The 16,964-nt window shown below is 51.4% G+C and overlaps 1 protein-coding gene across 3 annotated transcripts in view; it reads right to left on the bottom strand.

The window, feature by feature from the left end:
* Positions 1-15,773, bottom strand: part of SGSM2 (small G protein signaling modulator 2) — a 37,196-nt gene extending 21,423 nt beyond the window's left edge. For 2 of the 3 annotated variants that reach the window (XM_059998690.1, XM_059998691.1), the window contains exons 1-2: positions 15,629-15,773; positions 11,053-11,128 (exon numbers count right to left, since the gene is read on the bottom strand). In XM_059998690.1, coding sequence (XP_059854673.1) covers positions 11,053-11,128; positions 15,629-15,685 — 133 coding nt within the window. In that variant the 5' untranslated portion in view covers positions 15,686-15,773. Of the gene's footprint in view, positions 1-11,052; positions 11,129-15,628 lie in introns of those variants that run through there. The other variant, XM_059998692.1, reaches the window with a different exon arrangement.
* Positions 15,774-16,964: the final 1,191 nt, after the last annotated feature.

Raw genomic sequence — 16,964 nt, 5'->3', positions numbered from 1 at the left:
GTCTGGGCCCTGGTCCCCAGCCGTGACGTGAAGGTTTCAGGAGCCCCTGTCTCAGGGTTCCCAGCACCACCCGCAGCCACTCTGGTTGCCCCAAAAGAGGGGAGAGACAGCCCTGACATCATTCGGATCACTTCACATAAGAAAAACACGTACTAATTGATAAAAGTCAACACTGGTTTTGGTCACTGGTTGGGATGGGAAGGTTTGGGTGAATGAATTGAAACAGAGAAACAGACATGACTCAACAGGCATGATCCTCTCACTCCCCACCTTGGTCTTCCAGTGGCCTTTGGAGCTATGGTACCGGATGAGCCCAGGGTACCCTTTCTACTCTGTCATCCTATCCAACTGACAGCAAGGCTCAGGGAACTGCAACTCGGAGTGGGCAGGAGTGGAAATAGTTTTAACTTTAGCACCCTGCTGTGGACATCCCACCCTGACAAGGTCTGGCACCATCGTCCCAAGGAAAAGCAGTGAACTACAGCCCAGACAAGCCCTGGGACTGTCCCTCACCAGTCTCTGACATGTCCCTAAAGTCTATTAAGATACGGGGCTCGGGCTTCCCTGGTGGCGCAGTGGTTGAGAGTCTGCCTGCCGATGCAGGGGACACGGGTTCGTGCCCCGATCCGGGAGGGTCCCACATGCCGCGGAGCAGCTGGGCCCATGAGCCATGGCTGCTGAGCCTGCGCGTCGGAGCCTGTGCTCCGCAACGAGAGAGGCCGCAACAGTGAGAGGCCCGCGTATCGCAGAAAAAAAAAAAAAAAAAAAAAAGATACGGGGCTCAACAAATGCTACATGGATTGGAGACCACAAGTGCTAATGGAATCTTATAGGGCCCCTCCCACAAACTCCTTACTTACTGATTTAACCATTCCAAGGAGTCCAATTTAGAACAGAGGAGACATCAGTAGATAGAGAGGGAAGGGACTTGGGAATTTACTGAATGTTCTCAGACCTTGCTGGATTGGTAAGACCCCCTACGGTGGCAATGTGGCACTGTCTATGAACATTGCAAATAACCTCTGACCTAGTAACCCCTCTTGTGAGAATCTAGCTTACAGATAGAATCAAGCTTACTTAGTTACAACAGCAGAAGACTGGAAACTATCCCCTTGTCCATCAATAGAGGACAGATTAAGTAAATACGGCACATTCATACCGTATAATATTATGCCACTCTGAAAAAGAATGAGAATGATCTCCAGGAACTAATGACGGAAAGGTCTCCAAAAGCAAGATGCAGAGCAGTTTGACTGCATGATACCTTTTGATTACAAAAAGGGTGGGGTAAACAAAGAATAGAATTAAAAAAAAAAATCAGGACAAAAAACTTGGAAGGATGCACAAGAAGGAAGAGTGGTAGGATTACTGGTGTGGAAACCGGTAGGTGGAGGGGAAGTGGGTGAATGGGGGCAGGGAAAGGAGTGAGACTTTTCACTGTGTACCTTTTGTATAGTTTTGATATTTGAGCCAGGTTACCGATTCAAAATAATAACAATAATTCCATCATGAAAGGATGCTAGAGATTCTCTCCAACCTGGAGGTGAATTGAAAGTCATGAAACTCAGAAAGGCTGGGTCTGTCCATGGGCACCCACCCCATCACCAGCTCCCACAGCAAACAGGGTCTGCAGATTAGCTTGGTTCCCCCTCCCACAGGATGATCTGGGCTCTGCTTAGGGTAGCCACTGGTGATCTGAGCTGCGTAGGGACCGGAGAAACAATTCAGTGGGCTGGGACAAGCTTAGGTGTCTCAGGAGCCCACGAGAATGGACTAAAGCCATGGCTGCCAGGAAACGCAGCAGTGGTTGAGAAGGGTCCTCAGTCAGCCCAGCGGGCCTCAGAAACAACCCCCGGCTCTCACACGCATATCCACATTTAAGCTGTGTTCAGCGGCCAAGGGGCCTGGACAAGCCCAGCCTGGTAATAGGGGGACCCACTGAATGGCCTTCAGAGAAGTAGGTCAGTTGTCTGAGGTAGAGGGACACAGCACCCAGTTAGCACAGCCTGACATGAAGGCTGGGCCCAAGGCTCTGAGCCAGGAGGGGTTGATAATGGGAGGAGCACGTGTGTCCTGCGTCCCCTGCTCCCCACCTCTGCCAGCTGCCATCTGTGCAACAGGCGAGTTCAGCTTCCAGGTGAGGAAAGCGCTGGCTGGAGCAGCTAGCCACAAGTGGCTTGTTTTGGTCCTGGAGTTTTGGAGGACATTACTCAGAGCAGAATTTTTAAAAGCCTTGGATGGTGAAACCAAGATTTCCAGAAGAGGAGCAGCCTCCCTGGAGATAGAGGAATGGGTAGGATGGGCAGCCTTTTTTTAAGTAGGAACTTCCTCAACTGCCCATGGAGGGAGTCAACATTTCACTTGTAGCGGATGAAGTGAGGGGAGCAAAGAGGCGAGGCCAGGCATCCTACGTCTCTCCCCTCCCCACTTCCCCGGCCAGCTATTTCCACCAGGGATTTGTGACGGCTGCCTCCACGCGGAACAAGCATTTCTATGGTAACAAGGGTACATTTTTCCTTCCGCCTGCACTGGTGATGCTGGTGGTTTGCTTCAGCTTTGAGGGGGGTGGCACTCAGCCTTGTTCAAAGCCCTGAAACAAGAACGCAACTCTCCCACCCAGACTTTCACTGGGAGGAGAAAGCACTGCCCTGATACTCTGGAACCAAGCAAGTGAGAGAACTGAAGTTCATACCACACATACCCATCTTCCTTGCCCTGCTGGGGATGCAGGGCAGAGTCTGCATGTGCAGTGCTCACACTGGCTTGCCAGCGAACCAGGCCAGTGCCAGCCTCACCCAGCTCGACAAGAGACCCGCCGTCTCCCGGAGTGTCTCTGGACATCACGAGTCCACTGTTTGGTGATCCAAGCTATGCCTCCAACTTCCCCTCAATGCCCCACACCTCCAGGCTCCACTCCTGGGTAGGCCTCACAGGGGGACCCCCCTGGGCAACACAGGCTTTAGAGTCAGACAGATGTGGGTTCAAACCCTGGTTCCTTTCCTTACTAGCTTTTTGACTTTGTGCAGACCACTAAGTCTCTCTGAGCTCCACCTGCAGGGAGGGAAAGGAACAGGTCCCACCTCAGGGGGCGCTGAGTGACTAAAGGCAACAGCCTGTGCAGAGGGGCACAAGGCTCTTCGTAGCACCCGGAACATGGCAGGTGACGGCTGAGCGTTAGTGCCTTTCCTTCCTGCGCTGTGTCCGTGCCCTGCCCTCCCTCGGGTACCTACAGGTGCTCTGGCTGTGCTCCCCCTAAGGCCTCCCCTCCCACCTGCACATTGGATTTCAGCCCCTTTCACCTCTCAAGGACATCACTCCAGCAAACGTCCCTTCTCTTTCCTGTATCTTTAATTTTTTCCTATTAGATACTTTCCATTTGTACATAACTGTTCTGTAATTTCTCCAATTAAAAAAAAACACACCACCACCTCCCTTGGCCCTACATCGCCATTTAGGTGTTACACCGTTTAGCTGCTTCCCCGCACATAAAATTTCTCAGTAAAGTCGTGTATGTGCCACGCAGCTAGATGTTGTGATAACTGTTGTGACAGGTCATCTGCAGCTGCCTCCCTGAAGAAGGGCTAGGTCTTGATCTCAAGGGAAAGACTCTAGGTGCCCTTCCTCGGACCTGCCTCCATAGAGGGCCCCCTTGGCAGCCTGAGAAGGCAGGACAGGGAGGGGAGGGAGGACGTGTGCTGTGGTCACCAGAGCCCTCCCCACCCCCCTCTAGACAGGCATGGCTGTAGCCCCATCGAGGTCAAGGATTTCCCGTTGCCAGTGACTTACGGGGAGAGGGATCAGGTAGAGCTTTTCTGTTGGGACAGGAGAGCTGCAAACGCTCGTTTTTCTTACAAAACCAGCCTTCATAGCTCGCCTCAGCGGTTTTGGTCAGCACTGAGGACTCAGGACTTCGGCCTTCCCTATAGAAGCCCCCTCATGGTGGGGGCCCAGTGTCCTGGGTTTCTACTCTTCCTCCTCTTTTTGGATTTCACCATGACTGGCCACCGCATGACTGACCATCCTACTGTCTGGCAGCCAGGTGATGACTGGCCTGGTGTGGGCCGGTGAAGGGCTGGGTTTGCGTCCGTCTCTTCTGTGTTCGCTCTCTAGAACTACCCAGGTCCCCCACCCGGACCCTGTCGTTGTTTTAAAAGACCAAGGATGGGAAGGGAAGGCAGCAGCCTCAGCGACAGCAGGTCCTTCCTGACTCCAGCTGGGGGTCCAGGATCAGGGAGGACCCTTCAGCAACATCTGCTCCCTTTCCCTGTTCTCCCCACTGCCCCTGGGCACAGGTTCTAGGCTGTGAAGCCTCCACCACTAACAGATGTCTGTACATGGACTTGGGGACAGAGGCTGGGCCAGCTCGGGGGTGGGACTATCTCTATGTGTTGGATTAAACACAACAGTCTACAAGACAAATTAAATTATGAAAATTCAGTGACTAGTATTTAATGCTGATCTATTCCTATAAAGTATTCTAGGACTTCCCTGGCGTGGCTGTCCAGTGGTTAGGACTCCACGCTTCCACTGCAGGGGGCATAGGTTTGACCCCTAGTGGGGGAATAAGATTCCGCATGCCGCGTGGCACGGCCTTAAAAATAATAATAATAATAATAAAATATTCTATATTTACGTGACTCCAGACCCCACCCTCCAGTACCCAACATCCAGTTCCAACACCCAGAAGGTGGGGCAGATTTCCATACTTATTTGTCTGTTCGGCAGGCTTACGTGTCCAGAATCCTGTTTAAGGTTTAAGGATGCACTCAATACATACTTTTTGAAATAAAAAATATCCTATAAAAAAAAGCTGCATACACTTGCTATCTCTATCTCTTCCTCCACCCATCCTCTCCTCCTCCTCTTCCTTCTTTTTAAAAAAACCATTTCATCTTGGAAAATTCCAATCATATACAAAAGTAAAGAGAATGATGTAATGAACCCCCGAGTACCCATCACACAACACAAGCCATGATCAAGGAAGGACCAATCTTGTTTTAGTTATACCACCTCCAACCACTTTCCCCTTATCCGTAGATCATTTTGAAGCAAATTTTACATATCATGTATTTTTGTCCATAAATATTTTAGTGTGTCTCTCTAAAAGATGACTCTTTTAAAGAGTCATGTACCGAATACCTGCACTGCACCTAAAAAATCAATAATAATTTCTTAATATTTTCAAATTCCTTGATTGGGTTCCCAGAGTTCAAATTGTTCTGATTGTCCAGATGCTCAAAACTCTCAGAGACATGGATTCCTAAATGGAATCCTGGAGAAGGTTCTAGGAGGCTTTATGGGGAAGGTTAAAAGATCACTTTCAAGAACAAAGTAGAATGTCACTGGTGGTGGTGACGACATTTACTGAGCACCTACTGCATACCTGGCTCCATGCTGTCTGCTTTACCCGCATCACTCTTTTAATCCTCACATCAACCTTATTCCGTAGGTTCAGAGTTGCTGAATAAGTGGCCATGGTCACACACTTGGTGACATGGTCAGTCTGTGAACGCAGGTCAGGTCTGCCGGACTCCAACGTCTCCGCTACAGACCATCACCACGTGCCCTCAGCCACGCCCCAAGACAGGGCGAGGGGAGCCAGTCTCCCAGAGGGCCTTTCTTCCTACTGGATCATTACCACATGGAAAGTGGAAGCCAGATATGCTGAGAATGAGCTGTTCATTCAGTGTGGGCGGGAAGAAGAGAGAAGGAATCCCTTTCACTGAAGAGAGACAGAGTAAAAACTGGCTAGTGCCTGAATCCCAGGAAGTGCTGAGATACCTCTGGCTGCAGTACCCCAGGTGGGACGCGCCCCCCGTCACACCTGCTTCTCTCCCAGCTCATTAGCATCTCCTTGCCATTCCCCAGAGGAGCTTGCTGCGGCTGAACTTCCCGGCTAATGAAAGCTGCTTAGCAACAGGCAGCGGGTTAATAAAGCCCTGGTGTGGTTCCCAGCTCCACAGACTCCACCCCCGTCTCCCATTACAGCTCATCCTCAGTCTGAAGCAACCCTCAGGTGGACGGATCAGCGCGGGGAGGGCAGGGAACCTAAGGACTGAGGGGCAGGGCTGGTCTGGGTCCCGCCCCCAGTGCCTGTGGCCAGAAAAAGGAGATGTTTACCAGTCTAAGAACCTGCTCTGCCAGGCCGGGAACCTCTCTGTGGGCCTCCTAAAGCCCTTCTACCCACCAGTGGTTAAAATCCAACCTCAGCGCCCAATTAGAATGGAACAAACAGAGACACTGTGGAGGCAGATGCTCCCCTCTGAGCCAAAGGGGAGGGGAGGCACAGTGCTCCTCGGTTAAGGCCTAAACTACCCCAGACCCCTTGATGGGAAGAGTAACTGGGCACTCTATGCGCAGTCGTATTGCTATTACAAATGCGGAGTTCAAAGGTGAAACTTAGGACAGTCTGCTGTTTAACCCCGACCTTGAGTTGCCCACAAGCAAAATTTAAGAGCACCTTGCCCTCTGGGGGTTGGGGTGGCAGGAGATAGGCAGCCTACGCCCGGGGGGTTCAGGAAGCCACAGAAAAACAGGAAGCATTAATTTCATTCAGCAGCACAAAGTTTCAGAGGCCATATTATGGAGCAAAACGCAAACTTGACATGACCTTTTTTTTTTTTTTTTGCAGTACGCGGGCCTCTCACTCTTGTGGCCTCTCCCGTTGCGGAGCACAGGCTCCGGATGCACAGGCTTCACGGCCATGGCCCACGGGCCCAGCCGCTCCGCGGCATGTGGGATCTTCCCGGACCGGGGCACGAACCCGTGTCCCCTGCAGCGGCAGGCGGACTCTCAACCACTGCGCCACCAGGGAAGCCCCTGACATGACTTTTTAAGATGAAGACGAGATATCCAAGAACCTTTTCCCAACAGTGGGGTTTGGGCCTATTCTCCAGTGCACGGGTACAGTCACACAGGTCCTGGGGGCTGGCAGGGGGTGCCTCAGAGCAGCAATGCAGCCTTGCTCTGTGGTAGGAGAACAGCACACGCAGAACCCCTCCCTGCAGCTGGGTTTGCCAGCAAGGCCTCCTCACAAGGCTCCTACTGCTGGGGCCTGACCGGCTTCTAGACAGACAGGTTTAGGAACAAGCACAGCAAACACAACACACGCACGTTTCTCGTCAGTCCTGGGAGTGTCACTCCTCCCCTTGAGGAACAGGAACTTTCCTGGGTTTGCCCAGGGCCAGGTCTTGACCCAGGGATTCTTCAGTTTCATTTCTAAGGCTCTCCAGAAAGGTTCTGTTTCCGGTTCAAATGTCTGTATTCTAAGGAAGCTCAGGGAAGCTCATCTTGCTCAGGCCCTGCCCTCTTCGGTCACCCCCTAGCCACACTCTGCGATGAACAGAGGGGCCAAGGCAGGGCAGGGGGGCCCAGGACCCCAGCCCTCCACAAAGCTCTAGTAAAAGGGGTCACTCACTGCACAGTTAATCCAGTCTTCACAGCCTTCACTCTGTTCCCTTTCTCTCAGCACTTTCTCTGCACTCCCACTTCCCCAAGAACAAAGCTGAATCCTGGATGTGGCTGGGACAACTGCAAGACCCAGGGTAAGACTGGGACCACTTCAGACTAAAAATGCACTTCTGAGCATTTTTCCAGGGGGTGAAGGAGCCTGGCATTTCAGAATCTCCAAAAAGCCAGAAGAGTGGAGTTTTCCATCAGTACATGTCTATTCTCTCTGCCTCCCCCTAGGAATCCCTGATTATGATTTCACTGTGTGATGCAGGCAGGAAAAACGGTTGATAATCACTGCTTTCTTTTTTTTTTTTTTTTTTTTGGCCACACTGGGTGGCATGCGGGATCTTAGTTACCGTACCAGAGATCAAACCTGTGCCCCCTGCAGTGGAAGTGCGGAGCCCTAACCACTGGACTGCCAGGGAAGTCTCGATAATCACTGCTTTAAACCAACCTTATTTGGAGCCCGAACTGAGATCCCCCTCACCACTGAACACCATTTTCAACAAAGTATAAAGATTCCTTTTCCCGTGGGTCTCAGATGCCCCGGCTTGACTTAGCTTTATACTATCGGGAGCCCCTCCTGCTAGCATTCCCTTCCGTGACTGTGCACTAAGCCCAAAGCAGAGGCAGCAAACTGGCAGAGGCTTGCAGATGCCTTTTGTTTAGCCCACACAATTTTTTTTTTTAATGGGAATTAGTTATCAGCATTTAAAAATTGGTTCATTTCAAAAAAAAAAAAAATTGGTTCATTTCATGTAAAAACCCAGACTTCCGACTTCTCTTAAAATATAACAAGGGCCATAGTAAGCCAGGGCCAGCATTCCTTCAGAAGCCGAGTGGTGGCTGCCCCCTTCAAACATGGCAAGTGCTACCCATTTCACCCCAGTCCCCACCACTGCCTGCTGTCCCACACCCGGACTTTTCTCGTTCGACCCTGTGGCCATTTAAGTTTGCACTTTGACCTAAGGCACCTCCCGAAATCCAGCAGAACAGGGCTCCTCTTGCTTTGGGGCTGATCTTAGAACCCTGGAGACCTGGGTCTATTTCATAGACCCTTGTTCTAGTTCCGTGACTGAAATTGGCTGAAAGTAGAAGAATCATTCCTTTTGAAGGTGCTATCCCCGCCTGCTGGAAAGAGCCATGGGCTTCAAGGCAAGAGGCAAAAATGAAAGGCCTACTGCTTCCTGGGGGCCCCTGGACTCATCAGAGGAGAGCTGACAGTTTCTCCTCACCCTAATGGACCTGATGGTGGGACGCCAACAGCTTTTTCCCCTGCCTCTCTTCCCCCATTTACCTACGGCCGCCCACATGTGGCGCCCATGCGCAAGCTGTCTGTGCTATTTTATTCTGTTTTCTGTGTTTGCTGTGTGTGCTCTGGACGAAGCCTAGCACCAGGCCATGACTAATTGGGCCACCCGTAGAGCCCTTCTGGTGACAATGACAGACACTGGCTGACGTCAGGGGAACACAGCACAGGTGGAAGGGAGTAGGGTTCTAACACTCGTCAAAGTCACCTATTGCAAGCATGCTTTTTCCCCAGCAGGGCTTCTGCCCGAGAAAAGTAGGATCAGACTGCTCCTGCAAACCTGAGAATCGTTATATCATCTCAAAGAACCAGGGAAACTTACCCGAAAGGGAGATAGTAGGACCTCAAATCCTGCAAACCTAGTTTCAGGCTTAACATCCAAAAGAGGAGGAAACACAGACATTTTTCTCATCTCTTACAACGCCAGGAACCTTCACATGTATCATCTCAATACCCACAAAAATTCCTTAAGTTGGGAATCACCACCCTGTTTTTAGAGGAGCAAACTGTGGGGGACAGAAGTTAAGAAACTTGTCCAAAACAACTTGAGAAGTAAGCAGAGCACCAGGGTTTGTCTGAACCCTCAGTCTGTCACTGGGGCTCTGCTCACAGGCTGCCTCTCCCCAGTCGCCCTCCCACATTTCTCTTTTTTTTTCCGTAGCTGTTGCCACACCTGTTATTGCAGGATATATTCACGTATACATTTGTTTTCTGTCTCTCTGCCCACAGAATGTAATCCTCCGGGGCAGAGACGCTGTCCATCTTGCCACTGCTGTTTCCCTACCTGGAGAACAGTATCTGGAATCTGGGGAACCTTCAGTGTTTGCTGCTGGACTGATGGGAGGGGCAGCTCTATCGGCCTCACCATGCTACTGTCAAAAGTGTTCCTTCCCGTATCTCCTCCTTTCATTCCTTCACCTCAGAAATGCACAACCTCCCTTCAATGAACACCAATCTCAGAGGCCAAGGAAAACAACATAAAGGTGGCAAATGGGGGACTTCCCTGGTGGTCCAGTGGTAAAGAATCCGCCTTCCAAAGCAGGGGGCGTGGGTTCGATCCCTGGTCAGGGAACTAAGATCCCGAATGCCGTGGAGCGACCAAGCCCGTGCGCCACAACTACTGAGCTCACGTGCCTCAGCTAGAGCCTGCGTGCCACCAACTACAGAGCCCACGCGCCCTGGAGCCTGCGCACCACACCTAGAGAAGAGAAAACCCACACACCACAACTAGAGAGAAGCCCACGTGCTGCAACAAAAGATACTGCATGCCGCAACTAAGACCTGGCACAGCCAAAAATAAATTAAAAAAAAAAAAAAAAGATGGCAAACAGAAGGTCAAATTCCTGGAAATCCAAGAAGATTCAGTTGTGTGTAGGGACAGGCTTGCTCCTACAAAAGCAAAAGTGTTCACACTGAGGCAGAAGCGTTGGTTTATTACAGACTTTCTCCTTTCTAAGGTGGGAAGGCTTGGCTATCCCTCCTTTACACTCATGTTGTTTTGCACGCAGTCGAGTGCTTGGATGCTGGAGCAACACAGGTGGGATTAATTAGAAAATAGATGTGGGGCTTCCCTGGTGGTGCAGTGGTTGAGAGTCCGCCTGCCGATGCAGAGGACGCGGGTTCGTGCCCCGGTCCGGGAGGATCCCACATGCTGCGGAGTGGCTGGGCCCATGAGCCATGGCCACTGGGCCTGTGCGTCCGGAGCCTGTGCTCCGCAACGGGAGAGGCCAGAACAGTGAGAGGCCCAAGTACAGCAAAAAAAAAAAAAAAGAAAAAAGAAAATAGATGTGGCACAGAAAGCATCCAAAAGCACAGACCCTTCCCCAAAGTTAATGTAAAGATAAACCAGAGCAGTGGTTCCCAAACCCAACTACCTAGGACAATGGCCCTTAAAGTGTGGTCTCTGGACCAGCAGTGTCAGCATCATCTGTGAACTTGTTAGAAATGCAAATTCCTGGGACTGCCCCAGACAGACTAGAATCAGAAACTCCAGGGTTGGGACCCAGGAATCTGTTTGAACAAGTCCTACAGGTGACTCTGATGCATGCTAAAATTTGAGCACTACTGTCCTTGGGAACTAGACACACATAGGCGATTCTTGGGCCCTGGGGATCCTGATTCAGTAGGTCTGGGATGGGACCCAGAGATCCCTTTCGTAAGCTTCTGAGTTGATTCTGACTTGCAGCCAGATTTGAGAACTACTGAACCTGAGGACTCATCTTTCCCTGGCCCCAAGATAGTGTCCTCAGTTTTTAAACCCCTCTCCCATTATCCCCCAGTCGCTCACTCACCACATAGAGTAAGGATGTGGCTGCTATCTTCATGCACAAACTTCCTGGTGACAGCCTCCTCCATGATTTGCTTCACCTGTGAATAAATGGGCAGCGTCGTGATTGATTGATTGATTAATTTATTGACCGAAGGCCTGTGAGCAAGTAAATGGCTTGGCTCTGCCCCCCTGGTCTGGGTTCAGACACCTGCAGAGTAGATGATAGGAAAGGGAGGGGTGAGGAAGCAAAGTTTCTTCTGTACAGATAGCACCAACATCTTGGAAAGGAAACCAGGAAAAAAGATGCTATAAACCCACCAATCAATCAGTACAGATATTCCAACCCAGGAGGAAGGGACCTGCTATAGAGAACAGGGGTGGGATGCTATTTGCACATCTGTACTTAGCTGCAGAAGGGCCTGTGGGCAGATACACTGTCCTTTAGGGACAAACTGTTTCAGTACAGGCTCCAGATAAACAACCTGACCCTCCTTTTCTCCCTTCTCTGAGGGTAGGGGTACACGTCCATCTAGGCCTCAGGGACACTCCCCACATGCTCACAAGCCCAGTCTTCTTTCTGTCTAGGTAAAGCCCTATGTTTGGGTTCCTACCTGGATGTAAAAGCTTCTGAATGCCTTGTAAGGTAAGCGGTCACAGCCTTCTTTAGAAAGCACTTAAAAAAAAAAAAACTTTAAAATTGATGTACAGGGACTTCCCTGGTGGCACAGTGGTTGGGAATCCGCCTGCCAGTGTGGGGGACACGGGTTCGTGCCCTGGTTCGGGAGGATCCCACATGCCGTGGCGCAACTGGGCTCGGGCGCCACAACTGCTGAGCCTGCGCTCTAAGGCCTGTGTGCCACAGCTGCTGAGGCCCGCGCGCCTGGAGCCCGTGCTCCGCAGTGGTGGGGGGGGCCGCTGCAGTGAGAGGCCTGCACACGGCGGCGGGGGGTGGCCCCCGCTTGCCGCAACTAGAGAACCCCCACACCCAGCAGCAGAGACCCAATGCAGCCAAAAATAAATAAATTAATTTAAAAAAATTGATGTACAAATAGAAAAGGGTATATATCATAATTACACAGTTTGAAGAATTTTCAAATTGAACACACCTATGAAACCAGCATCAGATCAAGAAACAAAACGTGACCAGCACCCTAAAGTACCCCCAAACTCTGCCATGTTTCCTTCTAGTCACTACTTCCCTCAAAGGTACCCACTATCCTGACTTCTAACATCATAGAGCACTTTTGCGGGGTTTTGTACTTTTTATAGATGGAATGGCTCACTGTGTAGCTTTTGTGACTGGGTTTCTTTTGCTCCTTGGTGTGACTGTGAGATCTGTTCATGTTGTATGTGGATGTGCAGTGTTCATTCTCCATTGTGTGAACAACTCACGACTGACTGGCATTCGGGTAGCTTCCAATTTGGGGCTATTATGGGTAGTGCTGCTGTGAACATTCTAGACGTGTCTTTGTGTGAACACGGGTGCTCATTTCTTTGGATTTATATTTTTAGGCAAGGAATTTCTGATGAGTATATTCTATATTATTAGATTTTGCCAAGTTGCTCTCCAAAGTGGTTGTATCAATTTACACTCCCAGCAGGAGTATATGAGGTTCTAGTTGCTCCCAACACTTAAACCATGCACTTTTGATGCCTTGGGGGAACCTGCCAGGAGACAAATACTAATACTGAAGATTAGAGGGATGGATTACCTCAATCCCAACATTAAATCTTACAGACACAGTAAGCTCTGGGACAGCTAGTCTTTGGCATTCTTTGGACAGTGTCCTGTGTCCAGTGTCCTGATGCTGCCCTTGCTCCCCAGGCCCTCACTTTGGTTTGGAGGGTGGTAGAGCTTCTGAAGTCTGGGGAGGAGGGAGGAAGGACCCGGAGTCTCCTCCCTGCTGCAAAGTGCTCATGGTTAGCGGTTAGGTAAAGGGGGATCGGATCGATTCTGCACTCTATTTTTTTTTAACATCTTTATTGGAGTATAATTGCTTTACAGTGGTGTTAGTTTCTGCTTTATACCAAAGTGAATCAGCTATACATATACATATATCCCCACATGTCCTCCCTCTTGCGTCTCCCTCCCACCCTTCTAGGTGGTCACAAAGCACCAAGCTGATCTCCCTGTGCTATGCAGCTGCTTCCCACTAGCTATCTACTTTACATTTGGTAGTGTATATATGTCCATGCCACTCTCTCACTTCGTCCCAGCTTGCCCTTCCCCCTCCCCATATCCTCAAGTCCATTCTCTACGTCTGCGTCTTTATTCCTGTCCTGCCCCTAGGTTCTTCAGAAACTTTTTTTTTTTTTTAGATTCCATATATATATATGTTAGCATACGGTATTTGTTTTTCTCTCTCTGACTTACTTCACTCTGTATGACAGACTCTAGGTCCATCCACCTCACTACAAATAACTCAATTTCGTTTCTTTTTATGGCTGAGTAATACTCCATTGTATGTATGTGCCACAACTTCTTTATCCATTCATCTGTCAGTGGACACTTAGGTTGCTTCCATGTCCTGGCTATTGTAAATAGAGCCTGCACTCTAAACTATTAAAACCTTCCTAGATTACTTCCCAAGGGGTTTTGCATTAAACAGAGCATAATGTCACAGCTCAAAGACCTGCAGGCATCTGAAGCAGACTGTTGGGGCAGATTTTTGGATTAGGAGGACCTATAGATACCCTGGGAATTCCCTCGCAGTCCAGTGGTTAGGACTCGGCGCTTTCACTGCTGGGGCCCAGGTTTAATCTCTGACGGGAGAACTAAGATCCCACAAGCTGTGCAGCACAGCCAAAAAAAAAAAAGAATTATACTACAAGTCCTTTATGAAAGGCCAGACTTGCCTACAATTACCCGCACTGTCCCTACTTGTAGGACAAGAAAGGATTTTATTTCTCTTGAAATCAAGCACTGAAGGGGGAAGGGAACTAAGAGTTCAGAGCGGGTCAACCTCTGTCAGGTAATACACATAGCTGTGGCATATTCTGGACATTTCTTACATTTGTTTAAGAATCATTCTGGGAGTAGTACAGACAGCCTTCTAAATACTGCCTTCCCCCAAATCTTTCCCATCATCCCTGACCAACCCCAAATTTGGAACACACCAACAATGCTAGCACATGTGCCCATAGTTTGGGTATGGCTACATTTTTGTTCTTGTTTATACTGTTCATATAAGTCTCTGTCACTAGACTATTTGTTTCCTGAGGATAATTACTGAGATTTGAGATTTCTTTTTTCCTTGGGGAGACCAGAGTTGGGGCTTAAATTCTAATTTGATGTACTCCTGGCCTAAAAAACCTCTCACTTGGCCACTTCACAGCAAAGGCACAATAGAGCTTCTCACACACAGTTGGAAAAGGTGATGGCTTCAACTACTTCTTTGCCAACAGAAGGGAAGGAAACAAAAGTTAGGGCACAATAGCCAGGCCATAATTAATGCGGGAGAACGATCTAGAGCCTTCCAGGATTTTATAAGAACCCAGAGTCTTCTCCAGTCCTGAAACTCTAGGAAAGGGTAAAGGAACCAATATGGTAAACTTTTATATATGAGGTGAATATCACTATCCTTATTTTAGAGATGAAGAAATTGAGACTCAGAGAGGTTAAGTAACTTATTCAAGGTCACAAAGAGCTGGTCCAGACTATCCCAAAGTTTATGCATTCCCATCAGACTTTGCAGTCTCCAAGATCAGCAGATTTATTTACCAAATAGTCAGAGTGCCTGTGCGGATACAGAGTTCTGGACAAAACGGATGGGTGTCCTGCCCTCATCGAGTTTACACATCTGGCAGACAAAGAGGTAGGTGGGAGGAGTTCGTGGCTCCATCCAGAGGCCTAATCCATTCTAATCCACTCTGTGGGTTTGAACTCTCCAGCTCTCATTTGCGGGTGAGTCATACGGGCACCCCCCACCATCACCACCATGAAATTGAAATGGCTTTTAGGGCAGGGTCAAAGTAAAGGACATTAGTACAGAGAAGGACTTTTTCTCTTTCTGACGTGGGCGGGGGGACTCCTCCAAAGAGGAAAATAATCTTGAGTCTTAAAAACCATCCTCAAAACACCCCCTGGCCTCTGGGTAGGGAGGTGGGCGTGGAGTGAGAAGCAGTGAGGTGTGCGGCGAACCCTCCTACAGCCGAGACTCGGTTCCCAGAAAGATAACTGAATGGGTGTAGGGCAAACCGGAGCTAAACCCCCAAGTCACCCGTTTAGCGCTCTAGGAGGCCTGCGAGGGGCCCCGCCCCCTCCTCAGGCGGCGCGGGCAATGAATGGGCAGCTCGGGTTCTCCAGAAATTGCCGCCACCCCTCCCCCGACCTCGGTCTCCCAGAGCTGCTGCCTTCACAGGGCGGGGAGCTGCGGAATCGCGGAGCAAACTAACCCTGAAGCGCCGGCCTAGCCCCTGGGGCCGAGGAGAGCTGCCCCCTGATCCGGGAGTGGGGCGGGAACCGCAAACCAGTCCAGGACCCCGCCCCCGCCCAAGGCCAGCGAGCGCCCGCGCCCCGGAATGGGCGCAGATCTTTCTGTCCCTTGGGCCTTGCGGACAGGGACGCGAGCCCCCGGGGTTCCGTACCCCGACTTTACCTCCTTTTTCACGTTCCACAGCAGTTTCTCTTTGACTGCGTCCTCCGCGCTGCCCATCGTGCGGCGGCTGACGGGAAGGTGGTGCCCAGCGGCCGCCTAAGCCCCCCACGCGCCCTCGCTGCCTCCGCGCCTCTCGGCTCAGCGCCCCAAGCGCCAGGAGGAGCCCCCGCCCGCCGCGCTCCCCGCCCGCCGCCACCGCCGCCGCCGCCGCAGCCACTGCCCGGTGCTGGGCTCTGCAGCCATCTTCCGAGCCCCGCACCGACGTCAGGAGGCTGGCCCGGCCCCTTCCCACAGCCGGGGGCGGGGGTGGTGGTGCGCTCAGCCACTGGAAGGGGGGGGTCGGGAGGGGGGGCACCGTGCCCGGGCGCGTGCCACGGTGGCCGTTGTCATGGCAACGCGCCCTCTCCAGCCCCGAGGGCGCGAACCTGCATTGTGAGAGCTAGCAGCCCGCCGCGCCCAGTGCCGGGCGGGGAGGCGAGGCGCGCCCGGCACCCCATGGCTGAGGGGTGAGTCGCTCGGGCCGAAGCTGGCCCCCATCCAGCTAGACGTCCCCTGATTCCTACCCGCTCGTCTTCCCGACGGGAAGGGCCGGGGCCCCCGCGCCTCGAGTCTGGCCACGGGAAAGCCAGTGTTAGTCCCCTGGCTGGGAGAAAGGCCGCGGAGCGCCATCGTTTCTCCAAACACCCCTGCCAGCTGGGCGCCCTTAGCTGCAAAGCTTTTGGGAAGAGGAGTGGGAGCTTAGCAGCCCCCGTCTGCAGAGGCTCGGCTATCCCTAAGGGCGCGAGAGTCACGGTCAGCCGTCCCTCCCCCGAGGGGTCGCCACGTCCCGTCTGGCCCTTCACACACACACGTGGGAGGTGGGGGCGCAGCTTGGAGTGACTGGGACCAGCAGGAACTTGTACGGAACCTGTGGAGGTGAGACAAGCGCCTTCTGCACGATTTGCCTTGTAGACTTAAGCAGCCCCACCTGGGCACTGAGGGCGAGAAAAGGTTGCTTAAAGTGACAAAGAACACCTGCTGCTGCAAACTGAGGAGCGGCGTGCACAAAGCTAGGTGAGAGGAGGGGCTTAGCCCTCTATCGCACAAATGGAGACTCTCCCTAAGTGATGCAACCTGATAGCGCAAAAAATAAAAATACAAGGGAGCAAAACAGCTTTCCGAGACTGAAAGCCCAAACCTCGAGTCTACATCCGGCGTTTTAAAGCCCGCAACAGCGGACCACCGCCTGGTAAAAGTTTACGAGCAGGTTTTGTGGAGACTCTGACGCCGTGCCCTCAGAAGCGTGTGGAAATAACCCTCGCGGGAGGACACGAGGAGCCTTGCCCCCCGGGCGAGG

This window comes from Delphinus delphis, chromosome 19 (genome assembly GCF_949987515.2).
Source record: "Delphinus delphis chromosome 19, mDelDel1.2, whole genome shotgun sequence".
In the NCBI taxonomy this organism is placed as follows: domain Eukaryota; kingdom Metazoa; phylum Chordata; class Mammalia; order Artiodactyla; family Delphinidae; genus Delphinus; species Delphinus delphis.
This window is presented reverse-complemented; position numbering and strand designations above follow the sequence as displayed.